Consider the following 22845-nt stretch of genomic DNA (forward strand, 5'->3'; position numbering starts at 1 on the left):
ACACACACACACACACACACACACACACCCCTTTAAATAAATACATAAGAAAAGTCAGCCTGATTAAGGATACTCAGGAGTTTATAATGATAAAATTTGAGGACAGGAGGAATTCCAGGTGAGTTAGGGTGAAGTGAAAGAAATGTGATTTTCTGGAATGAAGAGTGGAAGGTTGATTGAGGTTCAGATCAGGGTACAGAGAACAGGAATCAGGTGGACCTTGTCCCAGGTAGGTAATATGAGAGACCCTTGGAATATAGGCATTATATTCAGGAGTTGCTTCAACACACTATCTTCATCATGTTTCAGCAAACGTTCTTCTATCAGTGATGAAGCATCATTGAAAATACCACCCTTCAGAATCTCATCACAGACATATTAAAAACTTGCAGTCAGGAACAAGAGATTTTTGTAGACTTCTTCTAAGACCTCAGCTCCTCTTATTTGCACATCACCCTGTGGATGACTTTCATGCAGCCCTGCTTCATGTCTTTGTTTCTTAGACTATAGATGAAAGGGTTTAGCATCAAAGTCAATATGGTGTAGATAATTGTTGCTAGTCTATCCTTGACAGAGTAGTTGAACAGGGGCTGGAAATAGACATAGCTAATAATTTTGTAAAACAGGGTCATGACAGTGAGATGAGAGCCACAGGAGGAAACTGCATTGTGCTTTCCATCAGCTGAAGGGATCTTTAGAACAGTGATGAGGATTCTCAAATAGGAGACAATGATGCATGAACAGGAGAACATTATGACCACCAACCCTTCTGTCATGACCGTGATTTCCTTGACAAAACAGGAGGAACAGGACAATTTTAGCACTGGATGGTTGCCCCAGAAAAAGTGGTGAATGACAGTGGAGGCACAGAGGTGGGTTGGTTGGTCAAAGAATGTGCAGGAGGGAGAGAAAGTAAGGGATGCAGAAAGGGAGGACCAGAAGCAGGATGCAGCACCTGCGATTCATGATGGTGATGTAGTGTAGGGGATTACATACGGCCACATAGTCATCTGGGAACCTCCATATGCCATGGGTGTGGCCCTAGAATGACAAAAAAAAATGTTGTTGATGTAATGTGGTGGCCAGTGTTAGTGTAATTCTTTTCCAAATTCCTGTTTTGGCTATAGGCTTCCCAGAAAAACTATACAGGAAAGTCACCAGGTCTTAGAGAAGATTTCAGCCCTCCTGAATCTGCAGGGTGTCTTTCCTGCCTCCTCTGGACCATCTGCACACTGAAGGGACTGTAGACACTCATAGACTCCACTCTTATCTCAAGGGAGCATCCTTTGATACTTTAAGAAGTCCCAGAAATTCAGATGGAGAAGACAGTAGAAAACAAGCCAAAAATTGTTAAAGTTTTGGAGTTTTTTCACCAAGGAGCTTGGGGAGTGTAAGTGCATCCTTTCTTTCCTAGCAATCACCTTCTTGACTCTGCTCCTTTATGACAAAACAAAAGAAAACAAAACAAAAAAACACCTATGTGAGTTTGGCACAGAGATGTATTGTGACTGGCTCTCCCAAATGTCCCGGGTGTTGTTCTTAAAGCTCTACAATTTATACCAAAAGACCACCTAAAAAGGACATTGTTTTCAGAGTCTATAGCTTTGGACTAAAAAGACGTGAACATCTGATGCTACTAGTCTCTGCCATCTCCCAGGCTTAGAAGGTTGGCCAATGTTCTTAGAACTTCAGAATATCAAAATTAATTAGGTTAAGACTCTAGATCCCAGATTTTACTTTTGCCCTTCTGTTCCTGAGTCTACTTCTAAAATACTCGTGTATGACCCTGCTTTTCCAATCAGGAAAATCATCCTGTGAATACATTTTATACATCATGTCATACTAAATTAATGGTCATTTGGGGGTTCTCACTTTGTGCATACTGTGGAATTCCCCAGTTAGGACTCAAATTCCCCTTTATCCCAGTACAACCATCACCCAAGAATATCCGGTTCTTGATGACTCATTCCCTCCATAACCATTTATACACTCATGACTTTGTTTCCACTTTCCTTCATCTGCTATATCTAACCTGCAAGGCTTAAATTCAGCCTCTTCCAGGACATTTTGATTGGTGACCTGCCATCAAAATGGGTCTGTGATATGTCCCCCTAAATCTTTGGACTTCCATTGTAAGCGATAACTCAATCTCTTGGCTGTACTTCTTACACAGTAATTGTAAAAGTCACAAATTCATTCATCATGTAGTAAGTGCTTGTTCTCTGTTAGGCACTCAGCTAAATAGTGGCAAATGTAATATTTAATTATGGCATCACCTTCATGAAATAGGCAGTCTTCTTTTCCTTAGAGATGAGTGGTGTGAGCTCAGAGAGGTGAAGTGGATTGCCCAATGTTAACACAGTTAGAAAGTGACAGAATCAATTTCTGGACCATCTCATGAGATTATGTGACCCCTGCTGGGCTTCATGCTTTAACCTGCTATTATACTACTTCTTCATGCAAAAAAGAATTTGGAATTCTTTGCTCAGTAACGATTCTCAAATGAATCACATATCCAAAAATATGAACTGTTTCTTATTAATTAAAGTTTAAGCTGCATCCCACTAGACTGCATATTCCTTGAGATCAGTTATTATGCCTAATAATATCTTATTGCTATTCAGTCAATTAATAAATGTTTCTTGACTGTTTACTACATGTCAGGAATAGTACTAGGTGCTGTAGATACATTAGGACATAAAAAGAGGCAGTTTCCACCCACTAATGGGTCACCCAATATTTTGTTCAAGATACTACCTACTCAATAAGCAACCACAGTATTTCCTCATGATTTTTTTTGTTTGTTTGTGGTAATTTGAAATTTTGAAAACTGTAGAAAAAATACAAAGAGTAAAAGTTGTAATAATCCATGTTTCCATCACCTGGAAGGAATGACTACAGTGACATTTTTCCCTATTTTCCTTAAGCCTTTCAAAAAATTCATTTATTCACAGTGTTTAAAAACACTTATAAGATGTTTATTATAGGAACTGTTCCATGTACTTTATAAAAACTCACCCTTTTTTATCCTCCTAATAACTCTATTGGTAGATTTTCTTAATTTTTAAAGCACTTTATTGAGGTATGATCAACATGTAAAAGCTTTACACATTTAATGTATAGAGTTTGATGATTTTGAGGAAAAGTATACAACTATCAAGTTCTTGAATGTGTTTATATTCATCACCTCCCAAAGGTTCCTCCTATTCCTTATTTGATGATGATGATAATGATGATGAAGATGATTATGAATACTTAAGATCTACCTACCTTCTTAGAACATTTATAGTATAGGGTAGAGTAGTGTTAGAGACCAAATGCTCTATCGTGGATATCCAGAACTTACTTGTCTAGAAACTTTTATACTTTGTTACTTCCCAGTATCTTTCTTCCTTCAACCCTAAAAAACACTATTCTGTGCTCTGCTTCTCTGAGTTTGACCATTTTAGGGTACACTTGCAGGGGAAATTATGTAGGTTTTTTAAAATGATTTTAATTTTTTTGATTATAGCTGGTTTCAGTGTTCTGTCAATTTTGTACTGTACAACAAAGTGGCCCACTCACACATACATATACACATTCATTTTTCTCACATGGTCGTGCTCCATCATAAGTGGCTAGATATATTTCCCTGTGCTATACAGAAGGATCTCATTGCATATCAGTTTCAAAGGCAATAGTTTGCATCTATTGACTCCATCCAACCCACTCCCTCCCTCTCCCCCATGGCAAACACTAGTCTATTCTCCAAGTCCATGATTTTCTTTTCTGTGGAAAGGTTCATTTGTGCCCTATTTTAGATTCCATATATAAGTGACATATGGTAATTGTCCTTCTCTTTCTGACTTACTTTACTCAGGGTGAGAGTCTCTAATTCCATCCATGTTGTGGCAAATGATATTATTTTGTTTATTATGGCTGAGTAGTATTCCATTGTGTATATATACCACACCTTCGCAACCCAAAGAGCTGTCAGTGGACATTTGGGTTGTTTCCCTGTTCTGGCTATTGTGATTAGAACCACAATGAACATGAGGGCCCATGTGTCTTTTTCAAGGAAATGTTTGTCTGGATATATGTCCAAGAGTGGGTTTTCAGGGTAATATGGTAGTCCTATGTATAGTTTTCTAAGATACCTCCATACTGTTCTCCACAGTGGTTGTACCAGCTTCCATTCCCACAAACAGTGCAGGAGGATTCCCTTTTCTCCACACACCCTCCAGCATTTGTTCCTTGTGGACTTATTAATGATGGCCATTCTGACTGGTGTGAGGTGGTATCTCATGGTAGTTTTGATTTGCGTTTCCTTAACAATTAGAGATGTTGAGCAATTTTTTTTCATGAGCTTGTTGGCCATCTGTATATCCTCCTTGGAAAAATGTCTATTCAGATCTTTCACCCATTTTTACATTGAGTTGTTGGCTTTTTTTGCTGTTGAGTTGTATAAATTGCTTGTATAATCTAGAGATTAATCCCTCATCAGTTACATCATTTGAAACTATTTTCTCCCATTTTGTAAATTGTCCTTTTGTTTTCTTTTTGTTTTCCTTTACTGTGTAAAAAAATTGTCAGCTTGATGAGGTCCCATTGGTTTATTTTTGTTTTATTTCTGTTGCTTTGGTAGACTGACCAGAGATAGGGGACCTAGAAGGAGAAACAGATTGGAGACGTTTTTAGCACACTGAGTATGAAGTACCTGTGGATCATTCACAAGAAGACATTCAGGATGCCAGGGAATATATTTTGAATCCAGATAGATATTCATGGCCCATCAATATAGAAGAGGGTGAGACTGTAAAAAGAAATTAAATGAATAAGAAATATTGTGAAAAGAGGGCAAGAATGGAAAGAAGAAAAAGAGGGGAAGAAAGCAAAAGAAAGAACAAAGAGAGGAGTTCCTGTTGTGGCTCAGTAGAAATTAATCTGACTAATAAAGATGAGGTTGTGGGTTTGATCCCTGATCATGCTCAGCAGGTTAAAGGATATGGCATTGCTGTGAGCTGTCGTGTAAGGCACAGATGTGGCTCAGATACTTCGTTGCTGTGGGTGTGATATAGTCCGGTGGCTCAGCTTCGATTGGACTCCTAGCCTGGGATCCTCCATATGCCACAGGCATGGCCCTAATAGAAAGAAAGAACAAAAAGAAAGGGAGGTGAACAGAGCTGAACACAGACCAGAGAGAACATTGACAATTAAATGACAGAGAATGAGCATCCCCAAAGGGCATCAGAGAACAAGAGACATGGAAGGAAGATAAAGAACATGCGACCATGGGAGGGAAGGGAAGGGAAGGTTAAGTGTTGAAAATGACCCCTTGGATTTTGTAATAAGGAGAATTTTTGAGAAGTAACCAGGAGAAATGTCAGGGAGTGGTGGCACCAGAATCTAGACTCTGGTGGATAGAGGAATAAATGGAAAGTAAGGAAGCATAGAAGATGAAGAGTTGGATTGATCCAACTTGGAAGCTTTTCTACATGTGTGGGGTGGAAGGTCATTGGAGTAAAGTCTCTGGCAATACATAAGATAGTAAGAAACCATGAGGTATGTAGTGGAGATGAAAATAAATTTTGGGGAAAATGGACAGGATCAGAGTGGATAGAATTATGAAACCAAAGATTCTGTATAATGAATGAGTAGACAGGAAAGAGAACAAGGTATATTGAAAGTTTAATTTAATAGGTAAAGCAATCTCAGTCTTCCTAATATAACCGTGGAAATAGATGGCTAAAGTGCAATAGAGGTTGAATGACTGAAGATGAGATCAGAGGATAAATATGCCACATTGCTGAGTGGTTCATTCATGCAGGTGCTGCAGGCACCCCAGTTGATAGTTAAAATGTAGAGAAGTAAACTGATCCAGGTGAAAAAAAATCTGTAACAAAATAAGAACCACTGGAGTTTTGTTGTGAGGCTATAGGACCTAGGACAGTTTCTTCTCTCTGCCCAGTACTGAAAAAAAATTCTCTAGAATTAGAATGAGTGAGATATTTCATTATTTAAAAGAAAATAAGTAGTTACAACCTAGTTTCTCTCAATGAGGGACAGCATAGTAAATGGGGTACACAGCTTTTAGAATACTACATCACTGTTAAAATTATGTTTATAAAAATGTTAAGATATTATTTTTGAGAGCATAATAGAAAATTTGTATATAGACATGTTTATAATTATTTTAAAAAATGCAAAATTTTTTCCTAAAACCTGGAAAGATGTGATCTAAAATGTTAAAGAAATTATTTTGTTTTTGGAAGTGGAGACATATATATATTTTTAAAAAATCACAACCATAATATTACATAATCAGGCCTTTCTCTTTAATCATGCTTTTCATTCATAAGTAATAAATATTAGATAGGTTAGGGAATGCTTGCTGAATCTTATGGGAAAGAGGCAGTCCAGGAAAAGAAATACATGGGCTGACAAACTTCAACTTGAGGAAGGCGGCTGACACTAACAGGCACCCTTGCTCTGTCTTATTGATCTGCTTCTCACCTTAATCCACTCATATAGGACCCTGAGAATCAAGGCATGAAACCATCAAAGGACAAGTTCCTAAAGCATCATGGAACAGTTCCTCTCCTAAAAATAACTGGCAGCCAAAAAGCAAATGCTAATTGCCACTACCAAACAGTTTGTTTTCTACTGCCATATGGGCCTTCAGCCTTTCTAAATTCATGAACAGAGAGAGGAAAAACAAGATCTTTGTCTGATTTATCCCTGATTTTTTTTTGGTCTTTTTGCCATTTCTTGGGCTTCTCCCTTGGCATGTGGAGGTTCCAAGGCTAGGGGTCTAATCAGAGCTGTAGTCGCTGGCCTACACCAGAGCCACAGCAAAAAGGGATCTGAGCAGTGTCTGCAACCTACACCACAGCTCACAGCAATGCCAGATACTTAACCCACTGAGCAAGGCCAGGAAGTGAACCCCTGCAACTTCATGGTTCCTAGTCAGTTTTGTTAACCACTGAGCCAAGATGGGAACTCTTATCCCTGAATTTTTATTGCATTAGTATCAGGCACATAGAGATCCTGTTTAAAAGTGCTTTCTGGATCATGGTGAAGATAGGAATGCTGTTTCCTGACAAAGAGTCAATTATAAAAATCACTAAGCCATAGAGGATTGATTAACTTCCATTCCTTCAGAAGCCAATCCTGAACCAAGACTGAAGGATTAGTAGCTTATTTGGGGATCAAAGAAAACAGGAATAGGAGAGTGGGAAAGAAAGATGGGGAGAGGAAGGCTATAGACAAAGGACAAATATTAACACAACCATCACCTTGGGAAATTAAGCTAATTCTACTGAGGTAACACTAGCATCCAGCATACCTCAGATTTGTCCACTTTGATTTTGCAAAGCTGCAATTGGTCACTATTCAGGTGACTTTCTTTCCTCTTTGTACCTAAAATGTTGTTGGACTTCAGCAGGTCTCTCCATTACTCCTGCTCTGATATACATGAAATTAGGGCAATAATACAGGGTCATCACACCTAGAAAGAAGCTGCCCAGATAAAGCTTTGCTCTACCTACCATCTTTTAACCTCAGATATCAAAAATGGCAAAATGAACCCTCAGAGATGAAATAAAGCTATACATACTTCTTTGTCCTGTATATCTCAATCCTAGGACTCACTAGTGCCACATTAATGATAATTTCTTTTTTTGTCTTTTTGCCATTGCTAGGACTGCTCCCATGGCATATCGAGGTTCCCAGGCTAGGGGTCTAATTGGAGCTGTAGACACTGGCCTATGCTAGAGCCACAGCAATGCAGGATCTGAGCTGTGTCTGTGACCTACACCACGGATCATGGCAATGCCAGATCCTTAAGCCACTGAGCAAGGGCAGGGATCAAACCCACAACCTCATGGTTCCTAGTCAGATTCCTTAACCACTGCACCATGATGGGAACTCCTAATTATCATTTCTTAAAAAGGTCAATTTTAAAGAAATGGAAGCTTTTAAATTTTGAGTCAACTTTTCTGCATTGTCTGTGTCAAAAATTTTTTCCCTATGTGCAAGTTTGTTTTCTTTGTGGTTTATGTTTCTTATATTTTTCCTTCCTTCTTTCTTCCCTCCTTTATTCTTCCTTCCTTGAAACTGTTTTATTTGATGTATATTAATTATTTATTCACTTTATTTGATATAACTAAACCCAATGTTTTCCAAAGAAAAAACTAAGTATCTCTCTCTTGTCACTTTGCATTTCATAATGATCACTAAAGAGAATAAACCCAAGATCATTTCCTTTGGGTCACCTGGTGGGTATGGCCCAATAAGAGCCTTTTGAGTGGGATACTGTTCTACCTAATTCTCATAATCCAAGTGGTCCTTTGGCTATGTGGATCTCATTAGAGCTAGTAATTCTTTTTTAAACTCTCCAGATCTTATAATGTGCTAAAGGGTGCTTAATGCTGGGAAACAGAGCCTGGAACAGAAAAAAAAAAAAACTGATGATGCCTGAGGTCCTTCCTCCACGGGCTCATTCTCTAAGGTCCCCAGCTAAAACCTCTCTCCCATGAGACACATTTCCTAGAGGAACCAACGGGGAAATAGGACAATTAATCCAGGTCTGATGGATGTCTTGAACTGGAAATTAAAAGTTCATCTCCCTGCCCCATAGGGCTTTCTCCTTGGCTGGTTATACTCCTCAGTTCATAGATTTGGGGCTGGTAGACAGGAGTGCAAGTCTGAGCTTGTTGCTTTATTTTTGATGCTCAAAAAATGTCAAGGACCTTGGAAGCTAATACATGGTTCCCTTAAAGTGACTCTTGGGGCATATTTACCCACTACACACTGGAACATAGTTGAAAGCAAGGTCAGTATTGGGGATGGAATGGACACTGTTTTCTCAGCAACATATGGACCTAAATATGGGTCTAGAAGAGGCAATATCAAAAAGCTGATATTTTTTAGGGCTGATCCCAAGGCATATGGAAGTTCCCAGGCTAGGTGTCCAATCAGAGCTGTAGATGTTGGCCTTCACCACAGCTCACAGCAATGATGGATCCTTAACCCACTGGGTAATACCAGGGACTGAACCTTCATTCTCATGGATATTAGTCAGATTTGTTTCCACTGAGCCACAACAAGAACTCCAGAAAGCTGATTTTGACATGGTAGAGAAGAGAGAATACAAAAGACAGAGAAAATGAGAGAGGGTAAGAGCATATTTGAATACATGGAGTAACAAAAATAAATATGCAGTGGCAGAGAGAATGAGAACTGAGAGAGGAGGAAGGAGAAAATCAGTGAAAGAAAGACAAAATGAAGGGATAAACAGAAAGAGAGAAAAAAAGAGATAGAGTTACAGGGAAGCAATTTCGTTCAGAAGGAATTTCACTTGCTTTAAATCCTGACATAGTCCAGTTACTGAATATAGGAATGAGGGTATTTCTGAGTCTCCTTTGTGATCAATGGAAAATGCTCCTAATGAGAGAGTGTCTTCGTTTCTTGTTAGGTAGGAGTTATCTCTGTCAAGCCAGGCTTTTTTGTTGTATAAAGGTGGAAGTTGGCAAAGGACACAAGGATTTGGTTGTATACTGGTGCCCAGATAACCAGGGTACTTTAATATACCTGAAATCTTCCATTACTGGCATATCAATTTCTTATTGCTGCTCTAACAAATTGCCACAAATGCAATGGCTTAAAAGCCCACAGATTTATTATCTTATAGTTCTGAATGTCAGAAGTCTGATTGTTAGCCTTTCTTCTTAAGGCTCTGAAAGAGAACTGTCTCTGTTCCTTTTCCAGCTTCTAGAGACCACCTGAGACCGCCTGCATTCATTGTTTGTGTCCCTTTTCTCCATCTTCTCTGCAAGGAGCATAACATCTTAAAATCTCTGACTGGCACTTCTACTTCCTTCTTCTACATTTCAGGACACCTGTGATTACATTAGGTCCACCCAGATATTCTAGGATAATCACATATTTAAGTCGGCCTTAATAAAGCAGCCTTAATTCCACCAGCCCCTTAACTCTCTCTTGCCACGTATCAGACCAGATCCACAGGTTCTGGGCATGAGAATGTGGACATTGTCCAGTAGAAACTAACCAGCAAGTGTTGTGTTAAATGGTGGGACCACCTGATAGTGACATGAAAACTTGGTATACAGCTAAAACCTCACTTATTCTGGGATGTTTTGGTAATTGTCTTTATTTTTGTTATGGGGTATTATTATGTTGCATAGGAAGGAAAGGAAATGAATTAAACATATACTTTGTATAGATAGTTTGAGCTGTTGTTATCATTTAACCCCTGTGCTGACAGTAGAAAAAAAAAAGCCATAAATAAATTTGCATAAAATATTTACTGGGAGTCCAATTGGCCTTTGCTTTCCTGACATGACATGGGACCTCATGGAACCCAACCACCAAAGGAGAGGGAGTCTAAATGACACCTGTCCTCCGCCCCTAGGTCACACACACATTCTTCTTCACTATTGAGCAATTTCTCAGCCACCTCTTTGCACACATTGCTGATGGAATCAAACTATTCATCTGTATTGTTCCCTTCTGTTCACACTGAAGCTTCTGGGTATAATTAGGAGCTCTGCTTCTCCTGCAGTTGATCTGTGAGATCCTGGGATAAGTCTGACCTATCAGCTTTCATTGAGAAGTCTGTGCTTGCAGGAGGGTCAAGTGCCTGGTCCATCCTTTTGCCCTGTGAACTGAGTCAGTTAATAACCCTGAGCAACTCCCTGCCCTGGAGCAAGCCTCTACTGGTATATTCTTACTAAATGTCAAGTTCCTCTTTCCTTTGCCTTTTTGTCTAACTAAAGGGAGAGAGGAGCAGTAGGGTCATAGGATCAAAAGACTACAGTATATTTTTAATAATATGGGAGAGAATTGTGACTACAGAAGTTACTAACTATATAATAATTATATAATCATGATAGATTTACTTCTTCTGATAACGCTGCTTTGAAGGGTTTTTTGTTTTTCTTTTTATATCAGCTACTCCTGAGGCATATGGAAATTCCATGCTAGTGTTTAAATCTGAGCTGCATCTATAGCCTATGCTCCAGCTTACAGCAATGGAGATTTCTTAACCCAATGAGTGAAGGCTTGGATGGAACCCATATACTCACAGAAAAAAATGTTGGGTTCTTGACCCGCTGAGTCACAGCAGGAACTCCTCCCTCCTCAGACTATTGAAAAAGTCAGTGAGGAAATCATGCAAAAATGTATTTTCCTGCCATTGTGTTCATTAATTGTCAGTTATTATCAGTGTGAAGTTCAACGTTGTGAAATAGTGCTAGTCAATCAGGTAACTGTATTCTAAGAGACACTCCAATCCTTCAGTATCTCTCAGCTCTCAGACCCCATCTCAGATCTCAGGTGTCTTCCTAATGATGAATATCCAGATCTGAGACATCTGGATGATCAGATGTAGATGGACATAGATAGAGGTACATGTGCTGAGGTAAGGTTTATTTCTTGGTGAGAAGATAAACTTGCATTAAGAAAATTCCACCAGAGAACTTACCCCAGTGATAAGATATTAGCTCAGAAATTTACATTGAGTGTAAGAGCTCAGGTAGTTTAACATAAATTTCAGTTTATCTTCTTGGTCCTTTATGCTGACCACTTATTAATATTGTTTTATTAAGTTCCTGAACTTAATACTGTTTTTGGGGGGAATACAGATACTTTCATAAAAATATTCTATGCAATTTTGGGTGCTTATTTGATGTGGGAGAGTGTTCTTAGATATTAATGCCTAATAAATTAGAATCCTTTTGTTAACTCTAGGAATGTGGAATATTGTCATCTTCATGCTGTAGAGGAACAACCTGAGGCCAAGAGAGATTTAGCATCCTAAGCCCTACAGTGAGAAAGTGATGGGACCAAAATCATAACACAGGGAGTCTGGTTTTAGGTTTGCACCTTTAGTCAGTCCTTGGTCAGATGTGCCCTTGCGAGTCAGTATCCTGAGGGAAGGGATCCTTTATGTCGTATTTATTATTCTATGTCCAGTTAGTAGCTTAGTGTCAGAAACATGGTTGATTAAAAAGAAAAAAGAAGAATGAATTTGCTGGTTTCCATAGAAAGGAATCATGTTGAGTGTTGAGGGTGTGTCACTTTCTTTGGCAACACTATGTGATTAAAGAAATGCAGGCACTTATTCTTTTTCTCCACAAGAAAGTCAGAGATCCTGGTGTGGTGGCCACAATTGCAATTTAATGTCACTGATGTTTCCCACTCCCCTCCTTCCCCAGAAGACAGGAGAGGAGCATGAGGATGGAGAACCAGAGCAGCGTGTCCAAGTTCTTCCTCCGGGGGCTGCCCATCCCACCAGAGCAGCAGGGTGTGTTCTTTGCCCTGTTCCTGGGCATGTACCTGACCACAGTGCTGGGGAACCTGCTCATCATCCTGCTCATCAGGCTGGACCCTCACCTCCACACCCCCATGTACTTCTTCCTCAGCCACTTGGCCCTCACCGACATCTCCTTTTCCTCTGTCACTGTCCCTAAGATGCTAATGAACATGCAGACTCAGGATCAATCCATCTCCTATGCAGGGTGTATAACACAGACATATTTCTTCCTATTTTTTATTTGTCTGGATGATTTCCTGCTCACCTCAATGGCCTATGACAGGTACGTGGCCATCTGTCACCCTCTCCACTATACCACTATTATGAGAGGGGGACTGTGTACCTTACTAGTAACTGTATCTTGGATTCTCTCCTGTGCAGTTGCCCTTTGTCACACCCTCCTTCTGGCCCAGCTGTCCTTTTGTGCTCACAACATCATCCCCCATTACTTCTGTGACCTTGGTGCCCTGCTCAAGCTCTTCTGCTCAGACACATCTCTCAATGAGCTGGTCATTTTCACAGTAGGACTGGCAGTCATCACCCTCCCCCTCATGTGCATCTTGGTCTCCTATGGCTGCATTGGAGCCACCATCCTCAAGGTTCCATCCACCAAGGGCATCTGCAAAGCCTTGTCCACATGTGGCTCCCACCTCTCTGTGGTTTCTCTGTATTATGGAACAATTATCAGGCTGTATTTTGTCCCCTCATCTAGCACCTCCAGTGACAAGGACATAGTTGCCTCTGTGATGTACACAGTGGTCACCCCTTTGCTGAACCCCTTCATTTATAGCTTGAGGAACAGGGACATGAAGGGGGCCCTGGGAAAACTCTTCCACAAGGCAACAGTCTTGTCTCAATGATGTTTGCTCATCTTTATAACAGACACATGTGTTATGTAACCCAGACCCTACACATCTTATCTTGAGCCCAGCTGGTACAAAAATTCAGTACATATTTTGAACATGAAGTGCATTTTGTTACAGGTATTCTTTCTTTTCCTAGCAACTCATTAGTATCAATTGTGATTTCTGAGTTAATATTATTGATTACTGCTCTTGTCTACAATATTCAGAAATTATATGTCTGGTAGTAATGTCTCTATTTATATCCTAGGAATTTATTAATTCTTTATAAAGTAACTTTATTGAGGTAAAATTGTCCTGTAAATACAGTACACAATTAAAGTCTTCAGATTCATATTCTGATATAGTATACCTTGTGAAATAACCTCCACAATTGTTAATTAATATATTCACCACCTCCACTTAGTTACCATTTTAACTTATTTGTGTGTGGGGTGAGATAAATTAAGATCCACTGTACTAGAAAATTAAATATCAAGTGACCAATACATTCTGGTTCACTATAGTCATCGTGCTATACATTTGATCTCAGGAGAACTTATTCCTCTTGCATAACTGGATCTTTGTCCATTATGCTACTGAAATAAGTCCAACTCAAAACAAGAAAAATACTGTGTGATATCACTTTTATCTATAAACTAAAATAGTCAAATTCATAGAGCAGGGGATAGGACAGTGGTTGCTAGAGGATGTGGAGGAGAATATAGAAGCTAAAATAGTCAAATTCATAGAGAACAATATAGGATGGTGGTAGCTAGGGACCGGGGAGGAGGACACGAGAATCGTTATGAATTGGTGGAAGCTCCAGGCTGACCAGGCTCCTGTGGCACAAAGAGGTGCCAGAACTGGGACTTGGTCAATTAGATACTTTCATTTCCTTGCTTCCCATTCAGTAATATTTTCATTTTTTGGTTGTTGGTAGTGATGAGAATGGGTCAGGAGAAGAAACTGTAGAATAGCTTTTATTGCTTCAGGAACAATCCACAGCTGTGAGTTCAGCTCCTCCACTTAAGGACTCAAGGCTTCTTCTGGATTTTAGAAACACTGTTCACTCTGAGACACTGCGTTCCCTTCACTCAGCAGTTCACTCTCAGACTAGTTGTCTCTAGAGTGTTCTGACAGCATGCATGAGTTGCTGAGAATGCCTGCTCAGAGTAGACTGGGAATGAGAAAGACAAAGAAAGCATCCTCAGACTGGAGTCTTCCATTGCCCCTATTGAGTTTAGCGTCTGTCTCATTCAGTGTCTTAATTATGAATCTCCATGAAAATCATTTTTTCTCAATTTAATGATACAAGTTTTATGTTAGCAATCTATGTAATAATCATTTTTCTTCTACATCCAGTGAGGGACCACATAATTGTTCTTCAGCCTGTACTTAGTTAAATATGGATGTGATCAAAACTGCTTCTGAGGCTCAGCACCACACAGCTGTAAAAGAGTATTTGGGAAAACAGATATCAATTGCAGGCTCTACCTGCCAGAGTGTGTGGCCCATGGCAACTCCCTTCCTCCTCTGAATATCCATCCCTTTCTTCTTCTGTGGAAATTGAAAACATTACAAAATATCTAAAATATGTTTGATTTCAAAGAAATGCACTACTAGGTTTGGCTTAGCATGACCACTGACCAAGAATAATGAACATTTGCTTTCCTTGCCTGTGTATCAGTATCACCTTTGTCCCATATATATGTTCATGCCTATAGCTCTGCATCCAAATCTTTAGGGAAACAGGGTTTTATTTCTTTTGCAGAAATTCCTAGGAGTGGAATTTTTGGGTCAAGAGTTTGTTTAACTTTATGAGAAACTGACCAATTTCTCAACAAGGCTCTATGTTGTGCATTACTGCAGACCATGTATGAACAGTTCCAATTTCTAATAACATCCTCACTGCCTCTGGTATTACCAGTCATTTGTTTTTAGCCATTCTGATGGTTTTGCTGTGGTTTTCATTTCCATTTATCTAATGACTAAAGATGTGTTTCTTTCTACAGACCTATCTACTGTCTTCTCTTGTGAAATATCTTTTTAAAATTTTTATATATGATTTTAAACATAATTGATTATTATATTTTTCATATGTTCTAGATTCAGCTCTTTATTAGAAATATGTTTAACAAATATTTTAAGCCAGTTTGAAGCTACTCTTTCCATTTTATTGAGTTTCTTTCCAAGAGTGGATGCATTTTATTTCTATGAAGTCTGAATCATGTTTTCCTTTTCAAGTTCATGACTTTTGTGTCCCATTTAAGAAAATATAGCCTACTCCATATGTTCCAAGATTGTATCCAATGTTCTCTTCAAAAAAAATAGTTTTGTAGTTACAGGTTTACACATTTGACCCATTTCTAGTTACATTTTCCATGTGGTCCAACATAAGGGTGGGTTCATTTAAGACATATTTTTGTTGACTCATGCTGGCACCATTTATTGAAACAGTATCCTTTCCACATTCAATTGCCTTGTTGCATTTGTAAAATATTAAATGACCTTAATGATACTGATCTATTTCAAAATTATTCATTCTATTCAAAGTATTCATTGATCTATATTCCAATCCTCATACAATTATTGTTGTTTTCATTGCTATGGTTTAATAAACTATTGTGCAATTAGATAAAGGAAGTCTGGCAGTTCTCTCTCTCTCTCTGTTTTATTTTCTTTTGATGGCTGCACCCACAGAATCTGGAAGTTCCCAGTCTAGGGGTCAAATTGGAGCAGCATCTGTGTGCCTAAACCAGAGCCACAGCAACATGGGATCCAAGGTTCATCTATGACCTACATCACAGCTCATGGCAAAGCTGGACCCTTACTGATCCTTTTTGGAATTAGTCTGCTGATATTTTGCCTTTGTTTGCATTGACTCTGTAGATCAACTGAGTGGAGAGCAGGCTCCGGAATTATATTAAGTTATACAATTTACATGCAAGTTATACCTCTATTTACACCCTCTTTAATTTCACCTGTGAAGGTTTTATGCCTTTTAATGTACCTTTATCGCAAGTAAATTCATCCATATGTATTTTTTACCTTTTATACTGATAATAATATATAGAAATTCTCAATGCTCACTGCTGGGTTATAGAAGTACAATACATTTTTGGGTTTTATTCATTAACTTTGTTTCCTGATACCTTGTTAAAACTTCTTAATTCAAATAGATTTTGGGGGAAGATTTTTTTGTTTTGGGGTTCAATCTCTCCCCCTTGGTTTAGATGAATTTTATTTGTATTATTCATTTTATCTCTTCTACTGTGTTCTTATTTATATGTCTTTTTTTGAGCCTTAAGTGTTTACCTCTGTCTTTCCAGCTTTTCATTTCCTCTTTTTGTGTATGTGTGTCTGGCTATGCAAAATTCAGTAAGGTTACAAACTTTATACATAAATATAACACTAAATAGTATTTGCTAGCATTTGGAGTGGCATTTAAGGCTGAGTTATTTCCTAACTCTAGTCTACTTGTGGTGTGAAGAAGGAAAACAAAATATTTGGAAGGAGTTTGATGTGTGACACATAGGAAGAATACCACAATAGTGACTGCCTTTATTATGCAATTATCAAATTCCATAAGCTCTGACTTAGGTGGTCCCATAGGTGAAGGAAGACACTGGCTCTGTTGCCTTTCTTTGCATGGTGTTCAATCTGGATTTCCATTCTTCATGTATTTTTCTGTATCTTTTCAATGGTAGAGTCTCTTTTCTTGTACTACATCTTCTCTATTATTCAGCCAGAAAAAAATCATGAAATAATTCCATTTCCAGCAACATGGTTGGACCTAGAGATTAGCATACTGAGTGAAGTAAATCAAATACAAGTATCATGTGGAATCTAATAAAAAATGATAGAAAATAACTTATTTGTAAACAAGAAAAAAGCACAAAGATTTCAAAAACCAAAATTCAGTTTACCACAGGGGAAACCACTGTGGGGAGGGAAGAATTGGGAGGTGGGAATAACACATACACACTACTGTATAAAGTAGATAATTAACTAGAACCTACTGTATAGCACAGGAAAATCTAAATAGTTAGTAATAAACTCTATGGGGCAAAAGAATGGACATCTGTGTATGTATGACTGATTCACTTGGCTGTACACCTGGAACTAACACAATGCTGTAAGTCAACTCTATGCCATAAACATAAAATAAAAAAAGAGCAATCCACAGGCACTCAGGAACTAAGAAAATGGAGCCGTTTAAAATGGATTCTTTGGAGAGTCAAGAATATTTAATGAGATATCTATCAAAAGATATTTAAAGGCATAGTATAATATTTAGTAAATTTTCACCATGAATCTTTGTGTTACTACAACAAATGATCAGCTAAAAATTAAAAAAGTATAAGTGGACTGACATATTGATATGCATTAAAGAAAAATGTAAATATTATAATAAACTATCATAGAAAAAAGCTGTAAAATACCATAGAAAACAAATTCTGTTTATGGAAATATGAAAGTAATAAAAACCATTGTAGGAAGATAAAAAAAGAACAATGGAAGGGTGAAGTACTTTGACTTTATCATTTCTTTTCATGTCTGTTTTATTTGGATATCCTTCAGGAAGCACAATTGATTTTATTTTTTATTATTTTATTTTCTTGTTTTTTATGTCTTAAGAAAATATTTATCTATTTATTTTTAATTATTATTTCCCCAATACGGTTTTTTTTCCTACTGTACAGCGAGGAGACCCTGTTAAACATACATGTACACATTCTATTTTCTCACATTATCAGGCTCCAACATAAGTGACTAGACATAGTTCCCAGCACTACACAGCAGTACTTCATTGCTAATATATTCCAAGGCAATAGTTTGCATTGATTAATCCCAAGTTCCCAATTCACCCCACTCCTTTCCCCTCTACTTGGCAACCACAAATCTATTCTCCAAGTCCACAATTTTGTTTTCTGTGGAAATGTTCATTTGTGCCTAATATTAGATAATTGATATAAATGATATCAAATGATATTTGTCTTTTTCTGACTTACTTCACTCAGGAAGAGAGACTCTATTTCCATCCATGTTGCTGCAAATGGCATTATTTTCTTCTTTTTTACGGCTGAGTAGTATTCCACTGGGTGTATATACCACATCTTCCTAATCTAATCATCTTTCAATGGACATTTGGGTTGTTTCCATGTCTTGGCTATTGTGAATAGAGCTGCAATGAACATGTGGGTGCATGTGTCTTTTTTAAGTAGAGTTTTGTCTGGATATATGCCCAAGAGTGGGAATGCTGGGTCATATGGAAGTTCTATGTAAACATTTCTAAGGTTTCTCCATACTGTTCTCCATAGGTGTTGTACCAGCTTCCATTCCCACCAACAGTGTAGGAGGCTTCCATTTTCTCCATACCCCCTCCAGCATTTGTTATTTGTAGACTCAGTAATTAACACCATTCTGACTGGTGTGCGGTGGTATCTCGTGGTAGTTTTGGTTTACATTTCCCTTATAATCAGTGATGTTGAGGATTTTTTCAGGTGCTTATTGGTCATCTGCATATCTTCCTTAGAGAAATATCTATTCAGGTCTTTTGCCAATTTTTCAATAGGGTTGTTGGCTTTTTGCTGTTGAGTTGTATAAATTGTCTATTTTAGAGATTAATCCCTTGTCAGTTGCATCATTTGAAAATATATTATCCCGTTCTGTATGTTGTGTTTTTGTTTTCTTTTTGGTTTACTTTGCTCTGCAAAAGCTTGTCAGTTTGATTAGTTCCCATTGATTTATTTTTGCTTTTATTTCTGTTGCTTTGGGAGACAATCTGAGGAAACATTTATAAGGTTGATGTCAGAGAATGTTTTGCCTATGTTCTTTTCTAGGAGTATGATGCTTTCTTGTATTATTTTTAAGTCTTTAAGCCATTTTGAGTTTATGTTCATGCATGGTGTGAGGATGTGTTCTAATTTCATTGATTTGCATGCAGCTGTCCAGGTTTCCCAGAAATTCTTTCTGAAAAGATTGTCTTTTTCCCACTTTATATTCTTGCCTCCTTTGTCAATGACTAATTGACCATAGGTGTGTGGGTTTATTTTTGGTTTCTCTATACACTATTCCATTGGTCTGTATGTCTGTTTTGGTACTAGTGCCACACTTTCTTGATGACTCTGCCTTTGCAATATTGCCTGAAATCTAGGAGAGTAATGCCTCCTGCTTGGTTTTTGTTCTTCAGATTTGCTTTGGCAATTCTGGGTCTTTTGGGCTATTATATAAATTTTTGGATTGTTTTTTCTAATTCTGTGAAAAATGTCATGGGTAATTTGATAGGGATTTCATTGAATCTGTAGATTGATTTGTGGAGTACGTCCATTTTTACAGTATTAATTTTTCCTACTCAGGAGCATGGACTATCTTTCCCTTTCTTTACATCTTCTTAAATTCCCTTGATTAATATTTTGTAGTTCTCAGTATATAAGTCCTTTTCCTCCTTGATCAGTTGTATTCCCAGGTATTTGCTTTTTTGGGTTGCAATTTTAAAGTGTATTGGATTTCTGTATTCCTTTTCTAATATTTCTTTGTTAGTATACAGAAATGTGACTGATTTCTGAATGTTAATCTTATATCCTGCTACTTTGATGAATTTGTTAATCAGTTCAAGTTGTTTTGGGGTTGAGTCCTTAGGGTTTTCTATATATACTATCATACCATCTGCATACACTGGCAGTTTTACCTCTTCTCTTCCTATTTGGATGACTTTTATTTCTTTCATTTGTCTGATTGCTTTTGCTAGGACTTCCAATACTATGTTGCTAACAGTGGGGAGAGTGGGCATCCTTGCCTTGTTCCAGATTTTAGTGGGAAGGCTTTCAGCTCTTTTCCATTTGAATGTTAAATTTGCTGTGGGTTTGACTTTAATTAGGTTAAGGTATGTTCTCTCTATACACACTTGGGTAAGAGTTTTGATCATGAATGGATGTTGGGCTTTGCCAAATGCTTTTTCTGAATCTATTGACATGATCCTGTGGTGTTTGACATTTCTTTTGTTAATGCGGTGTATAACATTGATTGATTTGTATATGTTGAACCATCCTTCTGCACCTGGGATGAATCCCTCTTTGTCAAGTTATTTGATCTTTTTTATATGTTGGTGGATTCAGTTGCCTAAAATTTTGTTGAGAATTTTTGTGTCTATATTCCTCAAAGGTAACAGCCTATAGTTTTCTTTTTTGGTGGCATCTTTGTCTGGTTTTGAAATTAGGGGGATGGTGGCAACATAGAATGTCTTTGGGAGTGTTCCTTTCTTCAATCTTTGGAAAAGTTTAAGGCAGATGGGTATAAGTTTCTCTGTGTATGTTTGGTAGAATTTGAGTGTTAGTTCATCTGGTCCTGGACTTTTATTTGTAGGGAGTAATTTTATGACATGCTCAATTTTATTTCTAGTGATCAGTCTATTCATTTGATCTATTTCTTCCTGATTGAGTTTTTGGCAGGCTATAAGTTTCTAGAAAGCTGTCCATTTCTTCTTGGTTGTCAAATTTGTTGGCATACAATTGTTCATAGTATTCTCTCATTTTTTTTTTGTATTTCTATAGTATCCATTTTGACGTCTCCTTTTTTATTTTGAATTTTATTTATTTGGGATTTTACTCTCCTCTTCTTGGTGAATCTAGCCAGAGGTTTGTCAATTTATACCTTTTCGAAGAACCAGCTCTTGGTCTTATTGATTTTGTCTATTGTTTTTTGAATCTCTATTTTATTGATTTGCTCTTTGATCTTTATTTTTTCCTTCCTTCTGCTGACTTTAGGTCTTGTTTTTTCTTCTAATTCATTCAGGTGTTAGGTTAACTTGGGAATTTGAGATTTTTCTTCGTTTTGAGGAAGGCCTGTATTGCTATGAATTTCCCTCTGAGCACTGCTTCTCTGGCATCCTATAGATTTTGAGTGATTATGTCTTCATTATCATTTTTCATGAGAGATGATTTAATTCCCTTCTTAATTTCCTCATTGGCCCATTTGTTTTTGGTAGCATGTTATTTAGTCTCAATGTAGTAAGTTTTTTTCTCATTTCTTTTTTTCCATTTTATTTTAAGCTTCATACAACTGTGGTCAGAGAAGATACATGAAGTTATTCTATACTCTTAAATTGTTGAAGTTAGCTTTGTGCTCCAGTGTGTGTTCACTTCTTAAGGATATTCCATGTGCACTTGAGAATAATGCATGTTCTGATTTTTTGGGGTGTAATGTCCTGAAAATATCAATAAAGTCTAACTTTTCTATCGTGTCCTTTAGGATCTCTGTTTCCTTGTTAATTTCCTGTCTAGAGGAATGGTCCATTGATGTGGGTGGGGTGTTAAAGTCTCCTACTATGATTGTTTTCCCATCGATTTCTCCTTTTATGTCTGTTAGTATTTGTTGTAGGTATCTAGGTCCTCCTATATTAAGTGCATATATATTGATGATTGTTCTATCCTCTTCTTGAATGGATCCTTTAACCATTAAAGAGTGTCATTCTTTGTCTTTCTTTATGGAATTCATTTTAAAGTCTATTTTGTCTGATATGCATATTGTACCTCCTGCTTTCCTGTCTGGTCCTTTGGCATGAAATATCTTTTCTTGTCCCCTCACTTTCAATCTGTGTTTGTTCTTGACCTTAAGTGAGTTTCCTGTAGACAGCAGATTGATGGTTTTTGCTTTGTTATCCAATCTGCCACTCTGTGCTTTTGATTGGATCATTCAGTCCATTGACATTTAAGGTGATTATTGATAGATATGTATTTATTGCCATTTTAAACCTTGTTGTCCAATTAACTCTGTTTATCTTTTCTTCTTTTCTTTTTTTGGTTGGATGGTTTCCATTTATTTTATGCTTGAGTATTCTTCTTTTCAGTTTTGTGAATAATAATGTTTGGTTTTAATTTGTGGTTGCACTGTTTTTTAAGTATGTAAATCCCTTCCTATATCTGCTTGCTTTAGCCTGCTTTTCATATAGGCTCAAACACATCATTAAAATAAAAACTATATATATTGTCTTACTTTCCTTCCCCATATTTTTTGTTTTTGATGCTTTTATTTTTTTTGACATCTTCAGGTTTAGATCTGTATGCTGGTTTATTTAAGTGATTGATTTCCAATTGTGGTTTCCTCCATCAAAATTCTTCTTTTTTTTTCTTTGTTCTCTCTCTTGTTTTAATTTAGAGAATCCCTTTCAGTATTTTATTTAGAATGGGTTTAGTATTGCTGTACTCTTTTAGCAAAAAAAAAAAATATATATATATATATTTTTTTCTGTTCTATTTGAAATGATAATCTTGTTGCTTAGTGTATTCTAGGTTGCAAATTTATTTTTCCTTTCAGAACTTTAAATATATCTTTCCACTCCCATCGGGCCATAGTGTTTCTGTAGAGAAATCACCTCATAGACTTATGAGGTTTCGCTTATAGTTAACGCTTTGCTTTTCTCTTGCAGCCTTTGGAATCCTCTCTTTAAATTTTGCCACATTTATTATAATATGTCTTGGTGTGGGCCTGTTTCGGTTCAACTTTTTTTGGCTCTCTGTGATTCCTGTATCTTGATATCAGTATACTTTCATTTGGAATGTTTTCAGCAATAATTTCTTCAAATATATTTTCAATCCCCTTCTCTGTTTCTTCTTCTGGAATTCCTATTATGCATAGGTTGGCCCGCTTTATATTATCCCATAGGTCTCTTAGATTGCTGTCATTTCT

At 37.4% G+C, this 22845-nt stretch overlaps 3 protein-coding genes across 7 annotated transcripts in view; 2 read left to right on the forward strand and 1 right to left on the reverse strand.

Moving 5' to 3' along the window:
- The window catches only part of LOC100620597 (olfactory receptor 1J4-like), an 82191-nt gene extending 66400 nt beyond the window's left edge, over positions 1-15791 (forward strand). For both annotated transcript variants that reach the window (XM_084995035.1, XM_084995045.1), the window contains exon 3: positions 12216-15791. In XM_084995035.1, coding sequence (XP_084851161.1) covers positions 12232-13173 — 942 coding nt within the window. In that variant the 5' untranslated portion in view covers positions 12216-12231 and the 3' untranslated portion in view covers positions 13174-15791. The remainder of the gene's footprint in view (positions 1-12215) is intronic.
- LOC110258960 (olfactory receptor 1J4-like) overlaps positions 1-22845 on the forward strand; it is a 141228-nt gene that overhangs the window by 101664 nt on the left and 16719 nt on the right. The window lies entirely within an intron of this gene.
- Positions 1-22845, reverse strand: part of LOC110258964 (olfactory receptor 1L6-like) — a 184725-nt gene that overhangs the window by 59102 nt on the left and 102778 nt on the right. The gene's annotated exons all lie outside the window — the stretch shown is intronic.

Source organism: Sus scrofa, chromosome 1 (genome assembly GCF_054392235.1).
Source record: "Sus scrofa isolate SSC_HxYL_T2T_F1_AM1 chromosome 1, Sscrofa_HxYL_maternal_Yorkshire_Landrace_v2.0, whole genome shotgun sequence".
NCBI classification, from domain to species: domain Eukaryota; kingdom Metazoa; phylum Chordata; class Mammalia; order Artiodactyla; family Suidae; genus Sus; species Sus scrofa.